Below are 16377 nucleotides of genomic sequence, written 5' to 3'. Positions count from 1 at the left end.
TGCAGTCAGGGGCACCGATGCACACATCCAGATCCGGGGCGTTGGAAGTGTGCTTACGGGAGCACCGAAAATACTCTCCTTGTGGAATTTTACAGTGGAAATCTTACCGTCTGTGAACTATACATATTCAAAGGTATCTATGAACTTTTCACCCCACTTTATACCCACACCACCTGTTTTGTTCTCTGTGGGTTCTCCTCTCTATCCAGGGGTGTCCAACCTTTTGGCGTGTCTGGGCCACACTGGAAGAACAACTGTCGCCTTGGGCCACATATTAAATACACCGTGGCACGTAATCACACACAAAAAAAATCTCATAATGTTTTAAGTAAATTTACTTAAAATTTACTGGGCTGCATGTGGCCCACAGGCCGTGGGTTGGACAGCCCTGCGAGAACTGTGGCTCGTGAGTAAATGTGTGTGTTTGCATTTCTCAAGAGGAATCCCTGACTGAGGGACAGGCTAACGCCGTCACACTGACTTGTGTTCTGACTGAATGCTGACGCACCTCCCGGTCCACCGTCACACCGCACTGTGTATCTGCAACCTTCACAGAGCTTCGTTTTTCTTTTTAAAGGCGTGTTTGAGGCTCTTTCTATAAGTAAAAGTGATAGCTTGAGGAGTTCGGCTGCCTGAAACCACACCACCACCGTCTATATTTACCTGGGAGAAGGGATGAGGCCATACCAGAAAATGAACACCCACCCACGCCCCTCACAGGGAGTCACCAGCAGAGGCAACTGGTGTTTTGCTTCTGCGGAGACATCTGAGTTTACCAAGCAGGGCTTCCATTACCATGAACAGCTCAGGAGAACTGGGATAATGAAGAGAGGAATCAGAGGGAGGCCATAAAAGCCCAGCGCATTCCGATAAGAAAGCAGTAACCGTCCCTTCCCCCTCCTTTAAATTTCACAACGAATTCAAGTAACAAAATAAACAATCCGCTGAGAGCACACTTTATGTACAACTTTAATTTCTTCCCACTGTGTTCATTACCCAGCTATTTGCTTTTCCGTAGGCAGGATGACGGGGAAAACTTTTAAAAGACTCATTTAGCGAAGAAGTCAATTTCCACTAATGCAGTCTCCATGTGGCACACGCGGGCCTCCGAGCAGATCTACATACACAGATATGCACATATCGGCCTCCTCTTTCATGAGAACAACAGAAATTAGCCCACTTCCACGACTATTCTTATCCTGCAGGGGAAACATGACTATGAGAACCATATTATTTATAATAATTGCAAACTGGTTAGTATTTCTGATTTTCCCTTGTATAGAAACAGCTCTAATTACGCACAGAATAATGTAACTATTGTATAACCCAGATTGCACTTTCTAGAAAGTGAGGCAGGAGGTATTTCTCATGCGCTCCGCCATGAGACAGCAGGAATAAAGTGTTCTCCGTCAAGGGTAGCTGTCAAGCTCCATACCACGGAGTTTACGGGCAGTGCGGGCTTTCAGGTTTGGGAAAGAGGACGTGAGAGGGGAACACGGGCCACCAGAGCTGTCACAAGGTCACCGAGGGCTCCACAGTCCTAACCACGCAGAAGCCACCTCTGAGCATGCTCAGTGAGGGGGAGGACATGAGGGCTTTGTGCTGGCGTGTAGGAGGCGAAGGGGACAGGGAAGAGAGGCGGAAGCTGAGGGGACGATCCGCCTCCCAATGCTCATCACAAAGGTTCCAAAGGTTGTCCCTCCCCTCACCCAGCCCTTCGGATGACCCCTACAGGTAAAGGTGGGGGCTCTGACAGGCAAGAGTGCACGCCCCCTTTGTCAAAGACGGACTTACAGCCCCTCAGCATTCCCTCACATCTCACTTGGCCCCTGAAGTTCGGCCAGTGGCGGCAGGATGAGGCACGTCCGCACCCTGCACCTGCACGCACGCACATGTGCACTTCGACCCCTACGCAAGACACTAAGACTGGCCAGAAAAAGTAATCAAAATAATCAAAAGCAATCTAAAATAATTCTTGAGCAGAGTGCCCAGTAGAACTTATCCCAGATGTAAAAGTCTGTGAAATAGCATACATACAGTAAGCCCTTTCCAAATTTTGGTCCAACAAAAAGTACCCAGGAGACGTGTTTCAGATTTAGCTTCATCCTCTCCACGTACAACGTAGGTCGTTCCTCCTCCCGTGCCCGCCCCAGCGGCCGTGGGCTGCACCGTCCTTTTCAGGGCCCTGTCGCCTGCATTACCACAGCAGCAGACCCTCGCGGTGGTCCTGGGAGGCAGTTGGGACCGGGAGGACCGTCCTGGTGAGCACATGAGAAACCCAAGTTCAGCAGAGTGAACACGGGAGAGGTGACGAGGACAGGCCAGGGGCTGCAGTGGCTGACTTAAATCCGGTGCTCTCCGGGGGAGCTGCAGCCGGGCCTCTCTCTCACAACACAGGGAATGTTCCCCTACAGTTACACCAATCACGGTATTCTGGCCACGGCTTTTTTTTTTTTTTTTTTTTTTTTTTTGCGGTGTCCTTTAGCCATCATCCATGCCCCTAGAACAGCACAGCTATTTCTCACCGACCTTTACCAATCACTCATCTCCAGGGTTATGGTTGCTTCTTCGAGACGTCTCCCCTTAGGGGTCAGAGAACAGGAGCGGGGTTTCTGTTGGCCCAGAGAGAAAGGACCATGAACCCTGGGTGGCCCACCTCCTGGCGCACCACGGTGACTCATTAACAAATGCGCCGCCCAAGGCCCCGTGGCTCCCTGCACTCAGCAGCCACCCGCCTCGGAGCCCCACCCACCAGAGGCACAGCTGCCCACTCTGTTACAGAGTCTCTGAAGCCCCCCCCCAGCTTGTCCCTCCTGACCAGTTCTCACTGACGTGACTCCTCACACAGGCGTGAAATGGCATTGTATGAAACAATTGTAAGGCACCTTTCAACTCTCTTGTTCATATTAACAGTGAGCATCCGAGAGGAAGGCTAAAGTGAGTTCTGACGGTGCCAGGTGAGGCGGTGACCGAGGCCCGCGCTCCGAACCCCCTGCAGACGTGGGGCGTGACCCAGCTGCGCGGGTCCGAACCCCGAGTGCACGCATTTGTCCTGGGAAGACGAGGGCAGGTAGATCCCCACGTAGCAGTGGAAATACCAGGCCCACAGAAGACAGTGTGGCTGCTCCTGACAGGGCGCCTTCAGTGCTGCGCCGGCCAGAGAAACGGCTGATGAGGTCGCAGCCCAGGGGTGCGGTCCCCGGCTAATCCGACTTCACAGAACAAGGGAAGTCTGACTGACGACACGCTGTCCCCAGGGCAGAAGTCAACGTCCCTCTGACTCAGGAGCCTTTCAGACCAGGGGCAAAGCATCTGTAGGCTAGACTCCTAGCGCCCACAGCAGCTCGTGACTCACAGCACCTCAGAGTCTGTGAGGGTCTCTGAGAACCATACGAGGGTCACCCGGCCACTCAGGCCCCAGCAAGGTCGCGCCGGCAGCCCCTGCCAGTGCTTCCGAGCCAGAGCGGCCGGCAGGGGGTGAAGCCTGAGTTCCACTGTGAGCTGCTGAGAGAACAGTTCAAGTCAGAGAGGGAGGTGCTCCATGGCTGCTCACAGGTGAGGTCCAAGGTTCCTGTATTATCCAGGTTCCTGTATTATCCAGTAACGTGGGGTAGGCACGAGGTAATTGTGGGTGGCAAAAAGATGGATTTTGTTTTTAGTTTTTTAATGAGCCAAGGAAAGCGGCTGGGTTCATGAAAATATTAGTGACTAGCTGTAAATTTTGGAAATGAACGCCATGTGTAAGAGTTTACAGGGCTGCCTGACCGTAAGTATTGCAAAGTGCACACCATGAATTCAAGCTGATCAATGATACGGCATAACCCTTCAGCTCCGCTACCAATGGGAAGACATTTATTGACTAGTTTTAGCCAACTGAAATTCATATCCAAAGATTTGGGGTTGATTATAGCAAGAAAAACTATCTTGTTTTCATCAAAATATTATTTATGTCTCCAGCATTTCTAAAGCAACACGTTAAGACTCTTTAACCTGCTGAGCAGAAAACTGAGCACTCACGTTTCCTGAAAACTTGCTACACGCCCACAGGAAAGAGTCTGACGTCTTTACACTGTGTTTTCCTTCACTTGACAGGGAGTCAACGTCGAGCACATGGACTTGAACTGGGATCTCATCTGGGAAGCATAAGTATCCAACAAACCTCGTCATTTTTTTCTTATTTGGAAAATACTCACGTTCCAGCGGCTCGCCACCCTGCGCTTCACCCTCGGGAAGCCTGGCGATCCCATGCGGACTTCCGGTAGAATGAGCAATGCCAAGAGCTGGCTGGGACTCGGCATGTCCTTGTGCTTCTGGGGACTGATGGACCTCACCACCGCTGTCCTCTCCAGCTCACCGACTCCACCGGGCAGACCAGAGGCGCTCCCGTCGGACAAGCCGCAGTCACACCTGCGCACGAAGAGGAGCTGGGTCTGGAACCAGTTTTTCGTCCTGGAAGAGTACACGGGCACGGACCCTCTGTACGTCGGCAAGGTAAGAGCTACCCAAGAGAAAGAAAAGATTATCGGGATGTTAAATACTGGGACTGGCTGTGGACTGAATGTGCAAACTCACTAGCCTGTGTCTGATGCCTGAGAACAACGTGAACTAGCGGTGTGCTACTTGACAGCCAGCTGACCCTGAGTTCTGCTTTGTCAGGTGACCAGCCAGGAAGGAAAGACTTCTCTCCAGGCTCCTGCCTCTGCTCTGAGCAGCGGTGGGCTGGGGGGAGGGACGAGGAACGGGGTTTGGGAGGGCAAGCCCATTAAAGTCACAGAGGAGGAAGCAGCAGCCTGGGGAAGGGCAGGGTGGGGAAGAAGAAAACGGGGGAATGCAAAGGGGGTAGCGGAAGGCTTTTTGCTTCCTACCCCTCCCCCCAGAGCATCTCCACGGGCACTGTCTGAGGCCCAGATTTAATGGGGGGCGGGGTACAGAACAAAACATACTTCATTTCAGAATATGCTGGTATGTGCTCTATACTCAAGGATAGCTGGAGACAATCAATGAACATATTTATCAACTCTGTACTCAAATCCCCTTGATACATCTGTCATTTCATTTTTAATCCAGGCTTTCTCCTATGTTTACATTATCCGGTTGTTAATCAGAGACTATTTTGTGAAAGCAACCCAGTGAGAGGAAATGGGAAACAAGGAACTAATTAGAAAATAAATAATTCATCCCGATGATAACCTGAACACTCACTTAGCACAAAGGCTAAGAACGTGGGTTTCACAGTCAACCACGTGCAGGTTCAAGCCCTGTGCTGGCCACTCCTCCCACAGGACTTCAGACAGACCCCTACGCCCCATCAGCCTCTGTTCCTCCAAATGTCCAGTGGGGATAGTACGAGAGGGGCAGCTTCTCATGGATGTGTACATCAACTCTCCCCTCCACTCCCACCCACTTCTCAGCCCAGTTACCCGATTCTGCCCCCACCGCTGCGCACATGCGGTGCTTTCCACACACCTCAGGACACCCCCCCCGCACCCCCGGCCAACCGCGGCCAGCGGCTGCATTCCAGGGAGCCGTCCAACAGACGCCTCGGACACTGCTGACCCGCCAGCCCCTCCTCCTCAGCTCACAGTCCTCTCTGGGCTTCATGGCCTTCACCACATCCACCTTTCCTCTCCCTCTGAGCCTCCTTGCTGGTCCTCTCCTGCCCCGACCCCACTCACTGGAGGTCCTACTAAGCTCTGCCCTGGGCCCCTTCTCCTCCCGCACTCATTCCCTGGGTAGACCCTCCGCCCTGCGGTTGGAAACTCCACCCATAAACCCGCGAGTCCAAAACCTCCGTCTCTGTCTCCGGCTCAGACCGCTCACAGGAGCTCCAGCCTCACAAACCTCCCCCACGTGTGTGACCCAGAGGCGCCCCAGGGGCAGCGTGCCCAGGGAGGAGTTCTTACATTCCCGCCCAGACCAGCGGCTCCCCGGTCTTCTCTATACTCACGTCGCCATCACCTGGGTCCTCAAACCAGAGACCCGTGATCGTCCTTCGCCCTGTCCTGCCCCCACCTTCTCCCCACCCACCAACCCAATCCCAGGCCACAGTCAACCCCAAACCCTTCATCTCTCCCCCCGCCACTTCCACCACTCACTGCCCCCACCCCCCCCATGCACACACCCAGGTTCCAGGCCGGTTTCCTCCCTTCTCCCCGCACTCCCCTCCAAGCTCTTCCCCTCGGATGAGCCTTAAATACACGAGTCAGGCCGTGCCCCCTGCTTCCACCCTTCAGTGTCTTCCCAACGCACTCCGAACATGCCTTACGGGGCCACTCCTGCCTGACGCAGCCCGCCTGCTGGCCACTTCTTCTTCCCCTCACCCGTGTGTTCCGGGGCATGGCCCGGGTCCGTCCTACAACTCGCCAGGCTCTGTCTTATCGTTAGCTCGTCACGAAAGGCCCTTCTCCTGGCCCCCCTCACCACCGCCGCCCCCTCATTTGGGTCCGGGTCCTCCCAAGCCAGTCTCTATGGCAGGGCCCCACGTTCGAGTCTCTCACCACCGTGCTTCTCTTACAGCTCTAGTCACGACCTGCAGCGTGTAAGTTACATGCTCATTTCCACGTGCACCCCTGAAACCCCAGACTAGACGATAAGCACTCAGCACAGCAGCCAGCTGAGAGGAAAATGGTAGTAAACGTGACCCTGTAGTTGTAAAGGTGGTGGTGGTGGTGGTGGTGGTAACAGGAACAGTGGTAATAGTGGTAGTAACAATAATAGTGGTAATAGCAGTGGTAGTGATGGTAGTGGTGGTAGTAGTAACAACAGTGGTAATAGTGGTGGCAGTGGTGGTAGTGGTAACAGCAGTGGTGGCGGTGGTAGTAGTAACTGTAACAGTGGTAATAGCAGTGGTGGCAGTGGCAGTGGTGGCAGTGGTAACAGCAATAGTGGTAACAGTGGCAGCAGTTCCCTGGCCTTCTCCCCCTCCTCCACTCCCTTCTCTGTGTACCAGCAGCCGCCACGCCCTGTCATACGTCCTGCCAGTCTCTCAGACTCTGCTCGTCCCCTGCAGGCCCTGTCATTACTCTGGTCCCCCTGCTCTCCGGCACCAGATTAAGCAGGCCCTGCCTGCCTCCCTGTGGAGAGGCTCATCCCGTCCCTCCCCCGGGACTCAGGACACTTTTCTCCTCCAGGCGTCCTTTCCGGCCTGTCGCCCCTCTGACTGAGAAAGCTCTGTGCTTCAGCACGCTTAGCATACATAGAGTTCAAGGGCTTTCAGCAAACGACTCCTCGTCGGGACTCCCCAGCCCTCCCCTACGGATTCTCACGTCTCATCCTGACCCACTGAGCTGTGTCTCCTCACTGGCTCTGACGCACACACAGCACTTGTCCCTGCCCCAGACGTCCAGTGGTCTGTGCGACTGTCTGTCCGTGCAACCATCCTGCCCTGGCCATGCAGTCCCCCACTCTCCACCTGGTCACACTCACACTCGCTGGGGCCCAGCTGAAAGGCCATGTCCGTCGTGCACACATCCTCCATCCACTCTGAACCCCAAACGTTTCCAGCTACTCAGTATTTGTAAGCTGTCTGTCCCAGCTGGACAGATACGGCTACTGCTAGAGGAACTTTAAGAAAATACATCTGTGTTCAGTGACGGCTCCGCCTGCATGGACAGTTCAGAGCCCTCTAGCCTTCTCCCACGGGGAGAAACTGGGACGCCCTCCCAGCCCTCCCCACAGCTCCCTGCACCGAAAACCCAGCACAGACCTGGGCACACCACGGTGCAGACGGACAGCTCCGTGCTCAGCCAGTCACACCCACGCAGAGGTCACTTAGTCACCTCAACAGAGCTGTGAGGGCAGTATCATTCTCCACTTGCAGATAATTAGCCTAGAGGGCTCAGCTCACAGAGGTACTGTCCATCGTCCAAATTACACAAAAGGTAACCGACGGTCAAAGCCCAGATGAAAATACACCCCAAAATCTGACACTGGAGCAACCGGCTTTCCTTTGCACTGGCCGGCATCCAAGGGGCCCTGACTTGAGACTGAGCCCCAAAAGCCGCACAGTTGGTGTTAAGGTGGGACCAGGGACCCAGCCAAGCCCACCTGCCTCCTGACACCGGGAGCCCTTCGCTCTGTGGCACCGTCTAGGACTCACGATGAGGACTCACCCTTTCCCACTTACCCCACCCCAGGACGCAGGACACCCCAGGCGTCCCTGAAGTCACCTTGTCCAGCCAACGCACCAGCAACCAGTGCGAGTTTTTACCCTGCACTGGCGTGCCACCTCCGCATGATGGAGATAATTATCTATTCACTTACTGGGCACCTTAGCCCTTCCCTTTCTTTTAAAAGAGACTCATCTCCTTTTCATTCCCTTTACGCCCCAGGAGCATTCAGCCTGTCACCTCGCGCTCTGGAAGATGTCTGTTTAGAGAGTCTGCCTGTTTGCTTACTTCAGAAAGGAGTGTGGCCACAATTATCAGCTGTAATTGGCTCGGCCTTACGAAATCCACGCTGGGCTTCCCAGGGACAGGCGCTGTGGGGCTAGAGCTGGGTTATATTGACACATGCAAAGAGGGGGTGCAGAGAGCTAGTGCTTGTGCACGAATCTGCGGTCCCGAGTCAGGCCGGGGTTAACAGCTACACGGACGCTGTCTGGCCACATGCTGCACCCCGGGCACTCTGTGAGGCGCCATGAAAGGGGGCGAAAGGACTGAAACTCACCCTCATTTTTAAAATCCTACATCAACTAAGATTTTTCATAATCATGGGTACTTCCCATCAGTCACTACTCCTCTGGCTGAAGATCTCACAGACTAAAGAAGTCCCAGGTCAAGTAGAATATCCACCCGTCTTATCTTGTCTAGGAGACTGGGGGTGGGGGATGTTTTCCCAAGATATACGAATTCTGTCCAGAAAGTATCCATCCATGCAATATGAAAAAGAGACATTTATTGAAGAAGATACAAGACACATTGCACACAGGACAATGACACCTCAGTCCCCTTCAAAGTAGGCACCTTGGGACCTCACACAGTTCTCCCAATCCCCATCAGCTCCCCAACATATTTTCCTGAACCTCATCAATAGTCTGAAATGTGATTTGCTTTCAAAAGTGATTTTAGTTTTGGGAAAAGTCAGAAGTCACAGGGCACCAGATCTGGGCTGCAGTGGGGCTGAGTCACCTGGGCGTTTCGCAAAAAACCTCTGCACAAGACGTGATGCACGAACGGGCACCTTGTCGTGATGACACTGCCAGTCACCAGTTGCCCGGAGCTGCGGCCTTCTGAATCATCCGAATAGTTTCCATGGAGGAATGTTCAAGCTCAGCACAAAATTCGATGCGGATTCATTGCTCTACTCACTCAGTCATTTTGAATGCAACAGCCACACAGTACACATGCTCACTCAACAGCATCTACCACCCCCACTGACTAGTACAGTGAAGTCCTCATTGTCACACGTGTGCATTCCAGCCTACTCTCCCTGTCTGCCAGGTTACACTGATGTCACGTAAACCATTCTCATTATATCAACAAGGGCTGGACTTTTCCCAGACAGACCTTGTACATGCCTATGTGCTCCTTACCTTCCTCCAAAGACCTGGGGCTCCGTCAGTGTTAGCTGAAGTAAATGCGGATAAACACAGAACGTTTTTATTACAGTGCCAATGTGCAGAGTGACTCAGAGGAAACTGTTAAGGTCTCCCCTCTGCAGTTCCCACAGCCAGATGTGCACCCCTGGCCGGCGCACCTCCCTGTCGAGCGCACGTTACTACGCTGGTTACGGGGCTAGTGTCAGCCAGCTCCGTACTCGCTTCTCCGTACTCCACTCTGGGACGCTGGTGCTGGACTCTGCCAGCCACAATTTCTCCTTTTGCAACCTGCTCCCTGGTGGGTTCTGACAGTAGAATGTTCTAGAGGGAGAACCACTGGGGGCAGGAGGAGGGGGAAGGGCCTCGCTCCTTTTACCCAGCCAGCAACTGACTCCAGCGTCTGGGTTCTGTCCATACGCCCAGCACCAGCCTCATCAGAGCCCCGCACCAACATCAGCACCACGGAATGGCATCCCCTTCTCGGGGGTCTCAGCTCTGTGGGGGGCGGGGGTGCTGGGGACACGTCCTCTAAGCTCCTGAATTCCCAGCCCCAAGGGGCAGCACTCCCTCCTCAGCGGTGGCAGGCCCAGCCCCTCCCCAACATCTGGATTCTAAGGGCCGGACTCTTGCCCTCTGCTCCCGCAGCCAGAGGGGCGCTCACTGTGTCCTGGAGTCAGGGCCCCTCTCGGATCTCAGGGTCCCTTTTTACCTTCTCACAGTCACCTTTGTGCTAAAACAGCAGGTGCAGGGTTTGGTATCTGACTGCATCCCGACCTGACACAATTGTATTGCCCAGAAACCAGCCCTGTAAGCAGATCCCAGCCCCTGCATCACCGGCACTCTCCCCGCTCAGGAGCAGGGCCCCCTGCTTCTTTCTCTGCGTGTCCTCAGGGGCGCGCCCCCTCCCTCTGCTCTCCTCCCCTTCCCCCGCCCTTACAGGGACGCACTTGCAAACACACACTCAGGAGCTGCTCAAAAGACGCTTGCTAGCTCTTTTCAAACAACGGTAAAATGATTCCACAAAAAAGCTTCAACCCTGACCCCACACCTTACACCACTGTTTCGGCAAAAATGTTTGAGCCTTTACTCCACGTGAGGACCCACACCCAGATGAAAGCCACAGGGTCCCTGACTTCAGGGAAGTCGCAGTCCAGAGAGGACTTTAAACTCCTCCGGCTCACCTGCACTAGACGACAACAGAGACAACAGAGCAGAGGTTCCGCCGGGCCACTGACATCAGCCAGCGGGCGGCTCTGGGGGAACCAGAACCTCCTCTGCAGCAGCAGCAGCAGAGGTTCAGCCTTCAGGTACTTACTAAGCTCCCTCCGCGGGCAGAGCACTTAAACGTGGCCTGTGACGACCACGAGTGCTCGGCTCCGTTACGGGTCAGAGAACGAAACTATTTAGGTGACAAACAGAACATCTCAGACCGGTCCTGGGTTCTCAGCTCATGTCAGCGCCTATTGTTTCTCTCCCCTAAACAATCCGCCACGCCCGGAATTAACCTGCTTCATTCTAAGGGGAAGTCCTGTGCCGAGTGACTTAAATTATACAAAGCTACACTTAGATTTAGACTTAGATGGGCACTCATATATGTAAACACATGCATGCACGGGTATTTTTTAATTCAAAAAAATCCTGAGATCCTCGTCCTCCTTCTCCCAATGCCATTCCTCTGCCTGGGAACACAGGTCAACATGGAGTGGATCTGCATTCCTCTGTGGCCAAGGCTGAATAAAATGGCTTTCTATGCTACACAATAAGAGCTGTGCACCTCTGCTTTTTTAACTGCAAAAATAGAAGGTCTGGATTGCAAAAAAAATCGTAATAATACTGCATATGGAATGAGGTAATGTGAGCACTTCATATTCTAAATAGAATCCTTTAAGTAGAAAAAATCCACAGCTATTTTTTCGGTCAATTTTGTTCTCTTATTTCCCTTCCCTAGATAAGACACAGCTGAATTCCTCTAGGCAGAAAATCACTGTCTGCACGGTTTGGCCGCGAGTCAATCTGAGATCAGCTCTAAGCCAGCCACCACCTCCAAACCCATCCCGGTCGGAGGGTGTTTGAATACATTTTCAGGTGTCTTCCTGGCGTCTGTGCCACCTGATTCTCAGAGTAACACTGTCCCCGCAGTGCCTTAAGCAGCCGTCTGCATGAACTCTGCATTTTAAAAAGCCAACAGGTTGCTTTGCCCTCTCTGCGCCATTCCTGAAGGTTGCAGGGGGCAGAGGAGAGCTGGGCACGGTACCACCTCTCTCTGTGCACGTCCGTCATTATCATAATCGGCGCCATTTACGGCGTTCCCATCATGTGAAATGCTGCGCTCGGTGCTCACGTACGTTAACTTCCAGCGACCCCAACAGCCCTTCAAAGTAAGAGTCCATACCGTTCTCTGCATTTATATATAATGACAAATTTGAGAGTTACGAACGATAATTTGTCAAGGGCACTCAATTCATAACTGACGTAACGTTCAGGCCAGGTGCATCTGCCTCTCTGGCCCGAGCCCCACACTGGCGGTCTGTCTGATAAGGAAATCTCCTCGCCTCTGTCACCCAAGGGGTCAGGGTGCTCGTGCCCCCAGCAACGACAGAGTCAGCGGCGGCCGGCTCAGCGTAACTGGTTTTTTGTTGCCCCCTCGAGAGAGACACTGTTAACGACACACAGCACAGAGTTCCAGGGTTCTCGCCACCTCTGTGCACTGTCCGTCAGTAGAGATGCAGGAACTTATTCCAGGCTTACTGAGAATAGTGCCCTGGGCTCCTCTCAGGGGTCATTACAAGGTCACTGGGGAGGAAGTACAGTTGGGTGAGCAGATGAAAGTCTGTCCCTGACACAGCCACCCACGGACACTCCAGTGACCTGGTCACCAGGCCAGGAGCTGGTCTCACGGAAGAGGGAGAGGCATGGAGGCAGAGTAGCAACCTGCAGTGCGTTCCCTTCCGACGCCGGACACGTAAGCGGGCCCGGTCCTGGGCGGGAACCCGCAGGCCTGGGACCACGGGACCGGAGCCCGCGGAGCCCGGAGTCAGAGAGTACCTCCCCGGGCAGGGGCGGCGCTTACCAGCCATTCCGTCACCCTTTCCGCCAACTTAAAACTTCCCTAAAGCCTCTGAAACTCCCAAACTTAACCTACATCAACACTCTCTCATCTGACGGTGTATAGGTTTCTCCATCTTTAAACACTGCGACAGCAAGGCTGGGCTCCTCTTCATTCGGCGCGTGCCTGTCCTCACGCGGGGACCTGCACTGCCCAGAGCCCCCTTCTACTTCCCATGCTCCTCAGGGAGAGGAACTCGAGAAGTCACACTGGTACTGAATGCGACGTGGAAAAACATTACCTATCCACCAACCTATATTCGCTCTTCAACACAATCTCATTCAATGAGTGTTAGTTTTTGTAGAGAAACATTTTAAACATTTGAATGAAGTAAATTCTTCCTGTTTGAAAGGGGATCATATATTAGGACCACGCTGAAAATCAGTTTATTTCTGACACCCGTTCATTGTCCGTAATGAGGTCTTGGTGCTTTTCCCCCAGCTGCACTCAGACATGGACCGGGGCGATGGATCCATCAAATACATCCTCTCGGGAGAAGGCGCGGGCGTCGTGTTCACCATCGATGACACCACGGGGGACATCCACGCCATCCAGAGGCTCGACCGAGAGGAGCGGGCCCAGTACACGTTAAGGGCGCAGGCCCTGGACAGGCGGACGGGCAGGCCGATGGAGCCCGAGTCGGAGTTCATCATCAAAATCCAAGACATCAACGACAACGAGCCCAAGTTCCTGGACGGGCCTTACGTTGCCACCGTGCCAGAAATGTCACCAGTGGGTAAGGTGGAGGTGCACTGAGTCTCATGAAGAGCAATGCCTCTGTAGAAGGTCCTCTTCTCTAAACACGGGAGAGTGTGCAAAACAGCCCACACATTATAAAACTGAACCGGTACTGACGACCAAGTCCTCAGGCAGAAAACCACTGAAACACTGAAATCAGTCATAGGGAAAAAAAATTAGTAATTAGCCTGATGTTGTTATTCCATTCTAGTTCTTAAAAGACAAAAAGATAGATGATGGATTGATGGATGGATGGATGGATGGATTATGATTCCTAAGGAAGAAGCATTTTGGTATGATCAGAAGAGCAATGGAGAGCCAAAAAACACCGTGCTGCCCTTGCTGGTTGTTCAGAATTTAAAGCCCAGTTCCCCTCCGTCCCACTGTCTAAGCCGTAGGGACAGGAGTTGCGGAAGCTTGCCTGGAAAGGGGCCCTTCTGAGGCAGCAAACACAACATTAGCAAGTGCATTAAGACTGCCCATTCGGGATCGAGTCCAGCCTTTAGCAATTCGACTTGAACAGGTTTCCACCATCTCTCTTCCTCAGGGACCTCGGTCATCCAGGTGACAGCCACAGACGCGGACGACCCGACCTACGGCAACAGCGCCCGGGTGGTGTACAGCATTCTCCAGGGCCAGCCGTACTTTTCTGTGGACTCCAAGTCAGGTGCGTGATGCGACAGCCGAGGCGGGTGCTTGCTGTATTCCCTGATGCACTGCAGCTGCGGCTACGACAGACCCAACTCTCCTTTTCAAGGACCCTCCAGGGAGTGTACTAACCCGAGAACACTGTGATGAGCTCTGGGACTGAGCACACCAGCGCCGCCCTGGTGGGCGAGAGCGGCGCAGGGCTGCACACAGACAGTGTGCAGGGTATGGCGGGGAGGCCAGAGGGCCTGCCTACACATAAGTGCCTCCCCATCGGCCTTCCAAAACTCCTGTGTCGTACTCATTCCCGGGATTAAGGTCTTCTGTAACTCCAAGAAGACGTGCGAGGACTGACGTGTTAACCTGGCTCAACAGAGAACCAGAATCACTGATTCTGAAGCTAGAAAGAGCCGTAGGGGAATCATCCGGTCCATCGCCATCACTTAATACCGTATTTTGCCATGTATAATGCACACTTTTTGCCCAAATTCTTGTGGGAAAAATAAGTGTGCATTATACATGGGTATAATGATTACATACCACGGGTATAATACTGGTTACAATAATCCCGTGTATAGTGCCAACAAAATTGTGGGTGTGCATTATACATGGCAGCGCATTATACACAGCAAAACACAGTAGACAAGGAAACTGGGAATTGAGACCTAAAAAAATTGCTTCTAGTTGCACACAGGTCCCTGACACGTGGTCTGATGTTCTTTCCACTGGACCGCACTATACAAGCAGAGAAAAAGGCCAGAATGCGCAGAGGCTGGTGCAGACAGGTCTGGAAAAGGGAGAAGAGCACAGAGCATGGGCTGCGGCCCCCCAAAAGGAGGTGCTGAGTGGGAGGTGCTAACAGGAGGACAGCACGCAGGGCTGGGCGGGAAGGGGCAGTGGGGCAGGAAAGTATGAATCATCAGAGGCTCGGTTTGGTTTGGTTCGGTTCGGTTTTCGATTTTCCCTGAGAGCTCTGATTATGGAGTTTGTTTTACCTCTGAAGAATTCCCTGCAATACTTTCGAGTGGGCAAGTAATGCTTGTTTCCTTATCATCTTGCACTTGTGCTGGGCTTTTTCCCTTTTACAGTACTCTCATGCACCTTACCATACTTGAGCCTCCAAACTTTGTGAACTTTTGAAAGAGATGGAAGTACTATTATATTATTCCCATTTTATATACAGGAGAATTAAGGACCTAAAAGCAATTAACAAGAATTTGAATAAAGAAACTTACAGCCACAAAGGTAAAGTCACCTGCTCAGAGTCACCTGCTTATGTGAAAGAGAAAAAATTCATTTCTACTAGCAACCTGATAGAATTTCCCCCCCAGAAGTCCTGAGAGGAACCCGGAATTCAGAAAATTATGTCCTAAGAGCACAAAGTGCAGGAGTTTATGTTGGCAGGAGGAAAGAAAGAGGTCGTGCTTAGGGATGTCTATGAAACAGTAACCTCAACAATTCTAAAAACGGGGGAGGGCATGAGAGTGCCCACAGGGGAGAAAAGTATAGACAGAAAGAGGGTGAAGTGTCCTTTATATCCTAAGAGGAACCCTACACTATTGTGACAGCTCCCAGGAGGTATCTTTAGTGCTGAGGTCAAAAATACATGAAGAGATGGTTACTGCTGTGCCCACAGGGCATCTGAAAAAGGAAAGCCTGCACATGTCACTTCAGAATGCGGTGGCATCGGTAGAAGCGGTAAACTGGGGACGGGTCTGCGGTTCCCAGTGCCCTCCCTGGGCACGCACAGGTCTGCGTAGCCGAGGGCCGTGTTGTGAACTTGCAGGAAGCACGCCTTCCATCTTTGCCTGGAGTGTACAGAAGTCAACTTTTCTGAGGGGAAGGGTTCAAAGCTAGATAAACCATTACCACACATCCTTGGCCGGACCAAAACCCATTTCACTGGGTTTCGGTTTAGACCCCTCTTGATGAAACCGCACTGGTCCGTCACGACGCTGCTGCGTGCTGTCTGGGAAGTCCGTTCCTTGTGAGCATTCCAACCAAACAACTCACAGAGCACCTTTCGTGTTCTAGCTCATGGAATTCAATGAGGCACCGAGGTGCAGAACATGACAAAACAGAATGAATATCTAACAAAAGGAAAATTGAAATCCGAATTCCAACCCTGCTTACAGGTATTATTAGGGAGGCAGGAAAACGCAGACCAGCAGTGCCTTGCCTAAAGAAGAGTCACTCACACTGCAAGAACTTTAGGGGCCAGAGAACCGCTCTAAAATCACAGATCTGCAGACACACACAGTCTGTTTTCTCAGCCTGAAGCCCCAGTTTCCTATTGTGAGATAGGGCACCCCTGGTCGGTTAGAGAACCGTTGCTGCCACCTGCTGT

The 16377-nt window shown here is 52.7% G+C and overlaps 1 protein-coding gene across 1 annotated transcript in view; it reads left to right on the top strand.

Annotated features, from left to right (window-relative positions):
• Nucleotides 1–3933: 3933 nt before the first annotated feature.
• The window catches only part of CDH20 (cadherin 20), a 44575-nt gene continuing 32131 nt past the window's right edge, over nucleotides 3934–16377 (top strand). The window contains exons 1-3 of the mRNA XM_028524492.2: nucleotides 3934–4491; nucleotides 13086–13380; nucleotides 13930–14049. Of these exons, the coding sequence (XP_028380293.1) occupies nucleotides 4246–4491; nucleotides 13086–13380; nucleotides 13930–14049 (661 nt within the window). The 5' untranslated portion in view covers nucleotides 3934–4245. The remainder of the gene's footprint in view (nucleotides 4492–13085; nucleotides 13381–13929; nucleotides 14050–16377) is intronic.

This window comes from Phyllostomus discolor, chromosome 9, assembly GCF_004126475.2.
Source record: "Phyllostomus discolor isolate MPI-MPIP mPhyDis1 chromosome 9, mPhyDis1.pri.v3, whole genome shotgun sequence".
Lineage (NCBI taxonomy): Eukaryota > Metazoa > Chordata > Mammalia > Chiroptera > Phyllostomidae > Phyllostomus > Phyllostomus discolor.
Note: the sequence above shows the minus strand (reverse complement) of the source record. Positions and strands in the feature narration are given on the sequence as shown.